General features: G+C 36.1%; 1 protein-coding gene across 19 annotated transcripts in view; it reads left to right on the forward strand.

The window, feature by feature from the left end:
• The window catches only part of LOC149792075 (centaurin-gamma-1A-like), a 202,883-nt gene that overhangs the window by 69,093 nt on the left and 118,813 nt on the right, over nucleotides 1–14,977 (forward strand). For all 19 annotated transcript variants that reach the window (XM_089970568.1, XM_089970573.1, XM_089970583.1 and 16 more), the window contains exon 6: nucleotides 14,354–14,488. In XM_089970568.1, coding sequence (XP_089826694.1) covers nucleotides 14,354–14,488 — 135 coding nt within the window. The remainder of the gene's footprint in view (nucleotides 1–14,353; nucleotides 14,489–14,977) is intronic.

Here is a 14,977-nt window from a genome sequence, read left to right on the forward strand (position 1 = left end):
AATAATCTTGAACTTGTTGACATATTAATAGTCTTGAATCTGCTGATGTAGCAGTTGTTACAATAATATAAACCAAAATGTCTTTCAATAAATTTACCGAAACTCGAGTGGCCGAATGGTGTAAAATGCTCACTGTTCCAGATCACTGCCATCTTGCCTCTGTGTGGGTTTGAGTCTCAGGATCAGCTAGCATGGGTACGTGAGAAAGCTTGCCAGTAACTTCTCATGGGTCGGTGGTTCTTCCAGGGTTTCCCAAAGTTCTTCCTCCACCAGTTGTACTGGCTGCCATATATAGCCTGTCTTAAGCTGAAAAATGGTGTTAAACCCTCCTACAACAACAACAATAAATTTACAATAATCCCAAAGAAGTGTTTTAGTCCAAAATGTGAATGGTGACATTTTAATACCTATTAATAATTTTAAATAAATGATTCCCCTCAAATTATATCTGAATACAACTTATAAAGATTCCAGAGACTGATCTTAAGATATGAATGAATAATTTTGTTTGCCTCATCTTTATATACTTACTTTTATCTAACCTATAACATAGTTGGATTTTCTGGAAAACCTCACTACATGTAACATGTAAACAAGGTCAGGCTTCTATAACATTCTAAATTTGTAAACAAGGCTGGACCTTGAACTCAAATATCAATAAACAAAAAATATGAGAATAGTTAGGTAGGCTGAACCTCTACCCTCAGCTACCAACAAAAGTTTAGCACACAACACAAGTTAAATAGACATGACAGAAGAAATAACTCAACATTTTTGGTAATAAATGTACACAAATACATTAAAGCTGAATTAGGAAAATTTGCTGAACATATTTTCCTGAAATGTTCATGCCAGCGGCAAGTTAATTAACACACACTTTCACGTCATTGATGAATGATGGATTATGGCATTGGGGCAGAGGGCTCTCAACAGATCTACATAAACAACCTGAAAGCTTCCTTAAGTGACTGCTCTGGTGGCCTAGTGGTTAGAGCATCCGCCTCAGATGTGGGAGGTCATGGGTTCAATCCCCAGCCAAGTCATACCAAAGATTTAAAAAGATGGTACTAACAGGGTGGGAAATCATGCTACATGTCTGTAGCATGATGCCCCAGTGCTAGACATCACTTTAATCTGCCACACTGCAGACATCATAGCAATATGACTGAAAAATTGTTAAAACTACATTACAAATTCAAATCACACACACACTCTTCCTTAAACTGTCCTTTTATATATGTATAATTGTTATTGATATATTAGGCTAAACAGACTGATCTACAGTCTATCTGTAACGCATGTACAGGGGCCTTGTGCACATGCCTCCTACACCCACATCTTAATCTGGCACTGACACATGTGTATTCTCTCTCACATATATATATCTGCATATAAGCATGCATACACACACCTACACAGTATTATAATTTTTTGGAATACAAATTCACAGTCTGGTGTATTTATTAAAGTTATCAAAATAGGTTTTTTTATAACTGACTTCTTTTCCAAATTTTGGATTGCTTGGGAATGACAAAATTCTTTTACTGCACTATAAGTACACATTTAAGCTCGCTCGCTCGCTCGCTCTCTCTCTCTCTCTCTCTCTCGTATATATATATATATGCATTCATCACCATCATGGCAATGAAATAAAGCTATCTCTGTGCATGAAATCTAAAAGGAAAATTTAAATCAAAGAATAAGATTTGGTCTGCACTTAGAAAATTTTGGATATTAAAGAAGAAATCATAGATATATTTATGTTGATATTGGTATCTAATTCATGCATGTAAAGTTTTAAAGAGATTCAATGAAGGTTTTTCAAGTTCAAATCGAATAATATGATCGTCATGTTAATGTGATGATTTTTAACACAAGTTTTTGTTGGATTGATACTAGACTGAGTGAGAAAGTTGTCACTGTACACTAAAACAAAAGGAAAATATGTAGCACTATGATATAAATTCTCACTGATTCTCTGTAATGTTATTTAATGAGTGCATTCCAGAAAATATCCTAAATACTGTATGACACCAGATAATTTAATTCATTTTGGTAAATTATAGAGCACTTCATGTTGTACAAGATATTAAATCCTATGATTCATTTTTGAATACCTATATTGCAAGATTGTATACTTCCCAGTAGAGTTAATCTTTCTGAGTTGTAATGATAACACAGCAGGGCACCTTGGAGCTCTTACAGTATCCTACTTCCTCCCAGCTACCTCAAGAACTTTGAAATAAATATTTTGAAACTGTTAGTACAGATAAATCTTATTGTAAGCAGGCTGAGAATGTCAGTAGACTGTGCCAGCAGCTTTAACTGCTGTTCCCATTTCTGAGAGGAGACCCTGATTTGCCTTGAGCTCTGTCGTTAATGTGGTGTGATGAAATAGATACTCTGGGTATGCAAGCATGCCCATGGGAAAAGCTTTTGAAGGATATATTTCTGTCAGCATTTATTTGTAATCATTTAGTGAGAGAAAGTAGGGTATGGATCTCTTTCCATAGAATTTATTTCGTGGACAGAGACAGTCATCAGTAGAGAGTTGTGCATTTCTTGTCCCTCATTAGATGTGACTCAAGATGGTGAAAACATAACTGTGTGGTATACTTGGATAGATTCAAGTCTGGATTCACTTGCTATTATGCAGGATGTGAATGGAGACAATTTGTTTACAGTTAATGTTTCTGTTTTGCATGGACATAGACGCTGATCTTAAATCTGTATTGAAATATTTGCTTACAGAAAGCTAGCTTGATCACTTCTGTTGTCACTTTTCTCATTTTAAGATGGGTCATATTTTGTATAGGTAAGTCATCTCCATCAGATCATCATCATCAACACAGCTTCACTGTGGAGATAATAGTTGTAACAAAAATCTGGATAAAATTGAAGGAATTTTGTTTGGATTCCTTGTAAAACTGTTTTCCAAGGGATGTGTTGGCTGATTTACATTCTTCACCATAACTGGAAATAGTCCACCTTTTCATCTGCTGTTTTCAGATGGATTGTTATGTGATCTCTTTGTAGATGCATTAATATTGATATATGCAGAAAGTTGCCTGTTAATATTTAGCTTTCGCTAAACTCCACAGTTTAAAAAATTCAGATACTACAGGACTCATAGAGTACTAATGGTATGAAATAATGGGAACCAGTCTGGAAAAGAGTGAAGATAAAATAGAATATAAAAATGGGTTTGGCCAAGATTGGTTGATAATGAAAGTTAGATTTTTGGATAAAAGAAATTTTTGAGATCTTATCCTAGCTGTAACTGAAAAAAATAGAGACATTTTTTGGGAGGGAATTTCAGTCCTTTGACAGACTTGAGTTTGGAACACTCATTATTGAAATTAGCACCTAACTCTTTGGTGCAGAATTGAAAGCACATGTTTTAAATATAGTGTAGATCCATAAAATTCTGCAGTTCGTGTGGTTTTCTCTACATTGTGGATGTCATCTATGATGCATCTATACTGATAAATATAGGCTTGATCATGAGCACTCAGAAATTTAAAGTCATTGAAATTTTAATATTTTGGTATTTTGCATAGGTATACTATGGGGATTGAATTTGTACTGTGAGTCCTAGTCATTGAAGCTTGGGTGATGTATTATTATTATTGAATAATGATGCCCCAGATGCAGCACCCAATCGTCCAGGTAGGGGTGGGATGAAGTGGGGTGGGGTTCTCACATAGATACCATCATCAGTCTTCCATAAGTTTCTTTTGACTGGAGAACATGAAATTCTCAGTTGTTGAAACTGTCTGATGAAAAAGTCTGTTATATGAATTTTGATAGAATTTAGTTTACAAATATGCAGGTCATCCTACTTTTCTGTGATCTGAGGCCACGATCTTGTATACTTGATTTATTTCTGTGTTCACTAGATCATACATTTTGATGGAAAAAGATCTTTTATTATCTTAATTTTCATTCGCCTTGTTCTGCTTGAATCTGAATATTGGATTTTTCATTGTTGATGCAGAAGAAAGTAAACAGGCCCAGTTTTCTCAATACATTTTGAGCATGAAACATGAGCTAAGCTTAGTAACTCCTGGAGATTTTTGTCATTTTTGCCTGAATACATCCCCAAAAATATGTCCAGTGATTTGTCTTTGGCCTGATGGCTAGTTGTATTAGAAACATTGTTTTTCATTGGCTATTTTGCTCACACATGTGCAGAAGGGTAAAAGTTGGAGTTTTTTGGGGTGGGGTGGGGTTGTGCTTATTGGATCCATCATTTTCGTGTCCTGACCACCTTTTTAGTACTTGAAATCATTCATCTGATTGGCCAAGCTTTTTACCACTTCTAGAGGTCACAATTTAATTAAACTTGGAATGAATGAGCTATATCATTTGGATCTTGGATGAGCTTGATAGTGAGTGAGATCAAGGCGTGCTGGTTAGGGGATTTGATTGACTGTGCTTGTTACCACTGTTGATAGTCAGTGAGATCGAGGCATGCTGGTTAGGGGATTTGATTGACTGTGCTTGTTACCACTCTTGATAGTGAGTGAGATCGAGGCATGCTGGTTAGGGGATTTGATTGACTGTGCTTGTTACCACTCTTGATAGTGAGTGAGATCGAGGCATGCTGGTTAGGGGATTTGATTGACTGTGCTTGTTACCACTGTTGATAGTCAGTGAGATCGAGGCATGCTCTTTAGGGGATTTGATTGAGTCTGCTTTTTACCACTCTTGATAGTGAGTGAGATCAAGGCATGCTGGTTAGGGGATTTGATTGACTGTGCTTGTTACCACTCTGGAAGTAATACCTCTGATCCCATTTTGATCAAATTTCAAATTTGTGTTTATATCATCAAAATCTTGGAATGGTTTGATAACAAGTGAGATCCACACATATTAATGATTGTAATCTTGGATCTGATTGGCTTAACTTTGTCACCATTTTGGATGCCATATTTTGTGATATGCTTTTTATTGTCAGCATTTTGGGCTGGGTCAGTAATGAGTGAGATCCATGCATACTGATATTTATTTTTGCCCATGATTAGCCGAGTTTACGAACACTATTGAAGCCGTAATTTTGATCCAATTTTGATTAAAATGGTAATAAGGGTTAATGATTAAAATATTGGGCAGTTTTTGAAAGTAAGTGGGATCCATACAAATTGAGGTTAACTTGCATTTAATTGATCTGATTGGCTTTTCTTATTACTTCTTTTTAAGCCATATTTTTGTTTGTTGCATTTATTTATGATCAAGATTTTGATGATTTTCATTGGTAGATTGTGTATATTAATTATACTAAATATGCTTATATTTTTTAGAAAGATATTGCAGGGTATGGTAAAACATGTTTTTGTTTTTTTAATATCACTTTTAACATGCTGTTGGTTACATGTACAGTGTATATTATTCCTAGTAAATGGAGCTATGTGCCTTTCCGAAGGACACACCAAGGCAGCCAAACTTAACTGGTCTGGGTGAGTATCAAACCCATGACCTTTAATTAAGAGTCATATGATCTTCCAGCTGAACTACCATAAAATAGGCAAAATCAACATGTTATAAAGTGGAGGATATAAGTTGCATATCATGTGTTCCTACATATTATGTAAACATTGTTAGTGAAATGGTCTATTGTTAAATTGTGTAAGCCATCTTGGACCTCTTGTTTCTCCTACTTTTGTTAATGCAAGATAAAGTGTAACATGTGCAGAAAGTTCAGTTTCCTGAAGGAAAACTACTCATTGAACACTCCATGTAAAGTCCATGAACAAAAACTTACCATGGTAATAAAAAAACCTGTGTAGGCCAATGAAATTTGGTTGACTATGAAAGGTACTTGAGTGAAGAAAATCTGGCATTTTTATGCTCTAACATTATCGAAGTTCCAGACTGTCAGAGTTTTGTGACTTTGAACTTTAACTTGATTTTTGTGAGTGGGGGTCCAGATGTGTTACATGATCTGAGCGTTTTTCCAGAGTTAGCAAAGCCTAGCTTATCTGATGTGACAGTGCAGTGTACAGGAACCCTGATGTGGAACTTAATTACCTTTAAATAATCTCAGACTGCAAAAGAACTTCACTTGGTCATATAGTTCCAAAAGCTGAAGTAGAAATTAATGATAAGAAATTCATTCCAATTAAAAAAAAATGTGCTGCTTCTAGGTTGTACATTTTTGAAGTGTAATGGTGTGGGATAAAGACGCTATATAAACAGACCAGCACACATTAGAACATTAAAGTGTAATAATTAAAATATTAAATTATAATGGTGTGGGATAAAATGCTGTATGAATATACCAATACAAGACAGAACAACATCGTGAAGAGAAAGAATGAAATCCCAGCCTTATTCCATTGTCATATCCAATATATGGAATATCACCCTCCTCTTTCTTAAACTCACATGCTCATGCTTGTGTCTGAACAATCAATAAAGTTCACTGTCATTGTTTCTAGGTCTTTTTTTTCAGCCAAATGTAACCTTTTCAGTGTTGTTTTAGTTATCTTCTGCACAGGCCTTTGATTGTTTTTGTGTGCATCGTGCCCCTATTCAGCTTGTTGAAGGAGGTACATGTATTGTTGGATGTTTTCATAAGCTTTTCAGTGCTTATTGGAGGATGTGGCTAAAACATAATGGTCTCTAATACCCTCTGTTGCAGACCAACGACACCACTCCTAGCTCTGACTTTGATCCTATCTAAACATGCCAAGAAGGATGTCTACCCTAATTGGTTGACATTTTCCAAACAAGGTCAACTTCAAAAGCCATCCAAGTCTTTCCCAATATGAGTTGGTTGGAGAGACCAAGGGAGGCAGTCATGAGACTCCCCATTTTCTAAAGAAGGAGCTAGTCAGCCCTAGGGTGTTGTACCCTCTTCTGCAACATCTTTCTGTTCCCAGTAATCCATGTAGGTTCCCAACTAGCCCTCTTTTCAGAAGCTTGGTTGGGCATCATGAACGAAGTGTGGGTTCTTTTTCACAGTAAAGGAAGGTTAGCAGTTTCGTTTCCATGAATCTTCTCCTTGTTTCTTCATTTATTTTTATCAATCCAGACTGATTTATCAAAGGGAAGAGGTGTACACCAGTATACAGAAGTGTTTTGCAATTAAGAAAGTAGAAAATGACCAAAGCCCAGGTTTCTATTCCTAGATCTTTTATGTGTTCAAAAAAGGTGGAAATTTGTTGCTTATAATTGATCTTTCCACCTTAAGAAAACTTAATCAGGAAGAACCGTTTCAAAAGGGAGACTACTGCCTCATTGTGGGTGGTCTTGTTAGATATTCAGGATATCAGTCTTCATATCCCCAACTTCCAATCTCACAGGAAATACCTTAAGTCTTGTCTGACTGAGAGGTATTTCAATTTCGGGCTCTTCCGTTCAGTCTCACCTACATCTCAGAGCCATGTGCATGTCGTTTGATGGTGTTATCAGTTGACCAATGAATACTGTTCTGCATTTCCATAGAAAAGTGACTCTATTGTTCCTTAATTATTCTTGCTGTAGTTGTTCAAATAGGTATCAGAGTATTAACTCATTAACCCCTGGAGGTTTTTGTCATTTTCACCTGCAGTGTGAGTAGGAAACACATTTTGGGGGCTATTTCTGAATACATCCTAATACATCGACTTCCAAGAGATTTTCCATTAGTCTAATGCGTAGTTGTGTTAGAAACATCGTTTTCTATTGGTTATTTTGCTCACGCATGAGCAGAAGGGTAAAAGTTGGAGTTCTTTTTTTTTGTTTTTGTTTTGCTTGTTGGACCCATCATTTTCATATCGAGACCACCCCTTATTCCAGATGCCCACCTTATCCTACGTTTTGCAAAGGTTTACCTGTCTGTTTGCAGTTCAGACCAGTCTGCCTTAAATCTGAGGCCGCAAAGTCTAAAATCCAGACACAAAATCGGATTCCAACCGCAAGTCAATTTTGGGTGGGGAAAAGAAACAGGTCCAAAGAAATTAGGTTTTACCCTCTGTATTTTGTAGTGCAACTAAAATGTCCAGATTATTTGGTATCATTGTAGAGCTACATCTGTCTACCTACATGACCTTGACGCTACAGAGCTCAGCAGTATGCTACTACCTCCTGCCACGTAAGTGCGGTGCCAGGGGTTAATGAGTTAATTAGTGAATGTTTACATCAGACAGCAGGATAAAGAGACGAGAAACTTAAAGTCCTGTGCAGGATTAAGCCCCGAATTAATCAAATGCAGTTAGCTTCAAGATTTAATGTTCTCATGATGAGCAAACAGTGTGGTGGTCTAAAAAGACTTCATAACTGAATTTATATATCAACCAATTAACCATTTTATAGGAAAACAATAGATTATTAATACCTGCTCCATCACCCGTCATAAATGCCAGATGAAATAAGTTTATGGACCAAACCATCAGCAGTTTTGGACATTGCCACACACATGTAAGATAAACCCCCATCCCCTCATCTTAACCTCTTTTTATTGTCTGGCTTCAAATCATTCACATATATACAAGAAACCCTCTTTCCTGCGTTAGCAGAGGTTGGAACAAAATCAAACGTTTAAGTTCATGGGGGGGTGGAGAGATTAGCTAATATAATTCAACATTCTACTCCTTGCTGCAGAGCAAAGTCATAGTTATTAAATGCATAAGTTTGTTTTTCTTTGTCCTTTAGAGAATGACTCAATTTTTTAATGACTCAACATTTTCAAGGATCTCATTCTGAACTCACACAATTAAATGGTTTACTCCCAAACTGAATTCAATTTACATGAATATATCCCTGTAAAATTCTTGTCCAAAAGCATTACTAGGTCAGTACCTTTGATATTTTTCAGCTGAAGTACATGCTTTATTCAAGCCTAAAGACACATTTTGTTTTAGAACTTATCCATCTAAATTATGCATTTTATTGTCGGTCAGAAATCAGATGCTCTGGACACATCCAGCAAATATGAATGTTGTGGATAAAACACGTTTCATAAATGTGTATGAATGTATTTGCAGAAATTAAATGGATTCAAATGACCTAGCAGATGTTTCTTTTTAGAAATCATGCTTCTTTGTGCATATTTTTGTTGGAATTACTTTATGGATAAAAACAGATTTGGTTGGTGAGTACATGTACTCGACTATTTATGCTGATGTTGTAGATTTTACATACATAAAAATAAATGTAAAACATGTAGCAACTGTTTTAAGTACTTTTTTAATATAGAAGAAGTTTATGCTTAAAATTTGTTGATTTACGATGGTAAAGCATGTAGTCTTGCATAAGTTTTTATTATCCCACACAACTTTTGGTGCATGCATCATTTTCTTCAGCTGACAAGTTGGTTATATCACGATGACTCTCTATTTGGTAAATTTTGAGAAAAATTCAAAGACTAGAGTGTATCAGTGCAGGTTTGGGGACAATTTATTGGATTACAAGCAGACATAAGTGGATTTTTTAAAATAAAGCATTATACCTGTATAGACTTTTGAAGGTCTTTCTGTCACAAATCAAATGAACCTTTTGGAATTAAAACTTATTAAGTAATGGATTCTTAAGCAAATCATCTAAGGAGTTTATTTTGTTTAAAAAATGTTAGTTTTGGTTTATTAGCAAAGATTAATTCAGGTTAAAACATTTTTCTTTATGAGATAAGACTCAAGTACTTTTCATTTGTTTTTGTTTTTTATAACTGTGATAGGAAAGGTTTATATTGTTTATCATGCATGTAGATTTCATGTGGTACATGTACAAAAATCCTTGCATTGTTTTGAATTTGCCAACACTAATAACATTTGTTTTCATTCATTAAATGGTATGTCAGTCAATAGATTATCTACTTGAGAGAATGCTATCTTGATGTACAACTAATTATTTTGATTTCTTTAAAATTTAATGTTTGAAAGGAAAACAAGTCTGATTTCATTTGTTCATTCTATGCTTCCATAATGCAGTTCAGGAAAGTAAAGTTAACATCTCTATTTTGGCTTAACATGCTTATTTATATGAATTTTCAATACCAGGTATTTACAGATCTGTTACTGTATTAAAAAAAGATTATGTTTTATTATTTTTGCCTGATTTCAGATGTTATTGAAGACATGAAATATATTTTTTTTAAATTATTTGAAAATGCACATTTTCTAAACTAAATATTCCTGCAGTTCATTCATTAATGGTCATACATGAACCTTGAAAAAATGAATTTCATCCTTGAAAAAACCCTGAAAAAGACATGGAATTTGATTTTGAAAAAGCTTGGGAACCATATTAACTATAAAATATGGATTTAAAAAAATCTTCATTTTCATATATTCTAAAGTTGAGAGTGGTCCTTTTCAAATCAGTCATTGTCTGCATATAAATGTACTTGGCACTATTTGCAGCCAAGAAAATCTTTACCCCTCCCATAAACATATATTAATCTCTCACCTTTCTGCAGCCCTCCTTGCCAGTGCCAGAGACCATCATTGTCAACATTGAACAGAGCTTGTCTTTTTCTAGTCCCCTGGAAGCCAGAAACCATCTGCTGTGTCATGTTCATCCTAAATTCAAACTGTGTTTTTAAAAAAAACGATTTTGGACTTGGTGACTTTTTCATACATATCATTGCATTACATGCATCTGTGTCAATCGGAAACCAATAGGTACATACACAATTTCTGTGCTTTATAGCAAGTATTATGTTGCATGCAGTTCTGGTCACTCCTTTGCTTTTTAGAATGGTCATCTTTTGGACATTTTACTTCATTTCATTTCTTTCTCATTGAGTTCCATTTAATAACTTTGTGGGATCAGTATTATTGGCAATTTTCTTATCTTTCCAGACAACACAGACTGGCTTACCTTTGTTATTAATTTTTACTCCCACCTGATTCTTTTAACGACTTGGGTTTCCTTTTTTTAGTTGTACTAGTTGTAGGTTAGAAGATCTAATGGCATAGGCTGTTATCTGTTGTCCATCCAACATCCATCTGTCCATTTGCAGGCTGTTGTCTGTTGTCCATCCAACATCCATCTGTCCATTTGCAGGCTGTTGTCTGTTGTCCATCCAACATCCATCTGTCCATTTGCAGGCTATTGTCTGTTGTCCATCCAACATCCATCTGTCCATTTGCAGGCTGTTGTCTGTTGTCCATCCAATATCCATCTGTCCATTTGCAGGCTGTCGTCCATTGTCCATCCAACATCCATCTGTCCATTTGCAGGCTGTTGTCCATTGTCCATCCAACATCCATCTGTCCATTTGCAGGCTGTTGTCTGTTGTCCATCCAACATCCATCTGTCCATTTGCAGGCTGTTGTATGTTGTCCATCCAACATCCATCTATCTATTTGCATATGTTTGTCTTTCAGAACTACTTGGAAGATTACCTTGCAACATTACACACTTTTATTCCACGGTAAAATTGGTCCTGAATGATAATGGTGCTACTCGGCTTTCCAATTTGGATGCTGTGGCAGCCATATTTAAAATATTGTTATTGATAGTCCTCCTGAATGGATGATTATATAAACGTAGCATTTTCACTAAAAGATTTCTTTGATGCCTGGTTGGTCCAAAATTAAAATGGTGTAGATTGGACATCCAATATGGCCACCTTGTGAACCATGTTAAATATCTTATCTTAACTCTACCTAAATAGAAATTCATATTGATATGGGGGTTTCACCAGAAGATTTTGTTATGATGCCCAGTTGATTTTAAATGAAATCTGACATCCAGCATGGCCACAACATTGCAGCTGCCTTGAAATTCTTATTGCTACTTCATCTAAATGGGTAGTTGTATCAACATGAAGTTTTCACTAAAAGACTTAGGATGATGTGTGACTTGCCTTAAATAAAATGGTGCAAATCTGACATGCAGTATGGCTAACACATAGATGGCTAGATCAACATGGGCTTTGAATAGCCTTTTTATGATACCTATGGTAATTGGTCCAAATGAAAATGGTGCCAGTTGTAGATCAATATGGCTGCCACAGCAACTTTCTTAGGGGCCCCGAGTGGCCGAGTGGTCTAAAGCGCTCTCCGTTACGGATCACTGCCATCTCACCTCTGTCTGCGGCGGTTCGAGTCTAGGATTCAGCCAATGTGGGTATGTGAGAAAGCTTGCCAGTAGCTTCTCATGGGTCGGTGGTTCTTTCCGGGGTTTTCCCGGGTTCTTCCTCCACCATTAATACTGGCCGCCATGTATAGCCTATCGTGTGCTGAAAAATGGCGTTAAGCCCCAAAACAACAACAACAACAACAACAGCAACTTTCTTAAAAATCTTGTCATTACTGACCCTAAGTGGATGATCATTATGATAAGTGTCTGCCTTGGATGCTGGAGGTTGTGGGTTCGATCTAGGACCGAGTCATACCAAAAACTTACAAAAATGGTACTGACAGCTGCCTCGCTTGGTACTCAGTATTAAGAGGCTACTGTTAGGACTGGTTGGCCTGGTGTCAGAATAATGTGACTGGGTGGGACATCATGCTACATGTCTGCAGCATGATGCTCCAGTGCTAGACATCACTATAAACTGCCATACTGCAGACATCATAGTGATAGGACTGATTTTTTTTTAAAGCTATGTTAAAAACTCAAATCAAACACACACACAAGCAATTTTCACCAAACCACTTTTAATGATGTCTGTTTTGTCCTAAATGAAAATTGTGCCAATCTGACATTCAAAGTGTGCACCACAGCAACAAATTAGATTTTTTTTATCACTGATGAATATCAGTTAAAAGGAAAAAATTGTGTTATCTTGAATTTCTATAAATTCTTTTCATCCATTTGATTGTCAGTCCCTTTGTTTTTTGTTGTTGTTTCTTTATATACTTCTGGCATTGCTTTTCTATTTTATCTGACCATACCACAATAATAGAGTCCATCATGTCACAAATCTTCAAATAGTTGGTGATTTGAAAAAAATTTGTCCATATAAATATCATGGTTCTTATTTTTATTCTTTCCCCAGTCTTTCCTCTGCCCCTCTGTCCATCGCTGAGCCATACCAAAGACTTCTAAAAATGGTACAGCTGCCTCGCTTGGCGCTCAGCATTAAGAGGTTAGTGTTAGGACTGGTTGGCCTGGTGTCAGGGTGGGACATCATGCTACATGTCTGCAGCATGATGCCCCAGTGCTAGACATCACTTTAAACTGCCACACTGCAGACATCATAGCGATATGACTGGAAAAGTTGTAAAGCTATGTTAAAAATCTAAATCACACATACACACCCAGTGCTGGACATCACTATAAACTGCCATACTGCAGACATCGTAGCAATATGGTTGAAAAATTGTTAAAGCTATGTTAAAAATCCAAATCACATAGACACACAGCAACATAAATTTGAGATTTATAGATACAGCCAGCTTAGGGATGTGTTTTTCCCGAATGTGTATGCCAGAGGACATTGTTTAAATAAATCTTCCTTTGGACCACTCATACCTTCATCAGTTGTCTGAGTTTTGGGAGGGTCTTAATATTCTTGGCATTTCTCCAAGACTGTCATTGGAAGGTCTTGTGTAGAAATCTTGTGAAAATATTTGCATATGTTTTCACTCAGACCTCTTCTTCTTGGTTATGATTTCAGGTATTATTGGGATCCTAAAATACATAACTATCATCTAGGCTATAGAATATCTGCAGTGTAGATCCCAAGAAATGCCCTTTTCTCCATGATGATGCTGGCATCTTAGCATTTTGGGTCATGAGACTCCAAATGATCACTCTCAAACACTGTGCAAATAGGACTGTGGCCTCCTCCCTGTCTGAGAAAAAGAAGTCACTTACATCTGTTGTTGAAATTGGACTAACATCAGTATCTGAGCCAAATTCTAAGCTTGATCTATTAGACTCTTATAAATAACTAGCTTAAAACTCTTCTTACTGGCTGTTGTCTGAATCAGGATCCACCATCGTTTGCCTGATCTATATGTGGCTTTAAGTGTGGAAAACCATCGTTTTGTGTCTAAATTTAGCATATGTTACAAACCTCTGTCCAGATATTGAGTTAACTGTCCTCTCATTGGTTATGATAATCATAAATGTGTGAACTTCGGTGCTTTCATTCAGTTAGCATTAACACATTGTGAGGTGCTGGGGTTTGGAGTAGTGCTTAATTAAGCATGTTTAAGTATCAGTGGGGAACAAACGAGTGTTATATACAGCTTATATGAGCACCACCAGCATTTAATAGTTATTTACAGATGATGTATAGCTGTGGCATTGGTCACTTAAGGGCTAATCCTGTCCACACACTCTCCACCCTGACACTATGATCCAATAAGAATGGAAAAATCACATGAACTATACTATATACGCACTTGCATTTGTTTTGCTAAGTTTTATTTCCTTTTATTTGTGTAACTCTTATGTATAATATGTATTTCAGATGCCATCAGTGAGAGTAACCCTCGTGTGATTGATGATACCCGGGCCAGAAAATTAGCAAATGACCTCAAGAGGTGCTCCTATTATGAGACTTGTGCAACTTATGGTCTCAATGTAGAACGAGTCTTTCAAGATGGTAACTTTTGAATTTTTGCCTGCATTATTATACTAGTTAGCATACAACTAGAAAATTGCTATATTTGACCAGAAGGCACATTCTTGTAGAAAAAAAATATACCTGGGAAAGCTTAATGGATGTTAGTAGTATGAAAGAAACAATAGATTATTGCAAATATTGACCACTTTAGACAGTGACATTTCTGTGGCTTTTTGGATCATGTTAAGTTGAAGGGACCTTTCAGTTTCCTATATAAATTGGAGCACGATTATATTATATTGAAATCGCTCAGAATATTATCAAAAACTCTATCCTTTTTTAAATTTGACCGCATTGTTGAACTATGATAATAGTCACATGGTTGGATCAAGTTATAGTCACATGTCACATCCACAGAAGTCCGTGATAATATTCACATGAAGTTCGAGTTGCTTGATCAAAACAATCATTTTGAATGAGCAAAGTCACACATCTGTTTGGATCATTGATATTGAATGAGCAGTCAAT

This window comes from Sinohyriopsis cumingii, chromosome 9, assembly GCF_028554795.1.
Source record: "Sinohyriopsis cumingii isolate HCF-2022 chromosome 9, ASM2855479v2, whole genome shotgun sequence".
NCBI lineage: Eukaryota > Metazoa > Mollusca > Bivalvia > Unionida > Unionidae > Sinohyriopsis > Sinohyriopsis cumingii.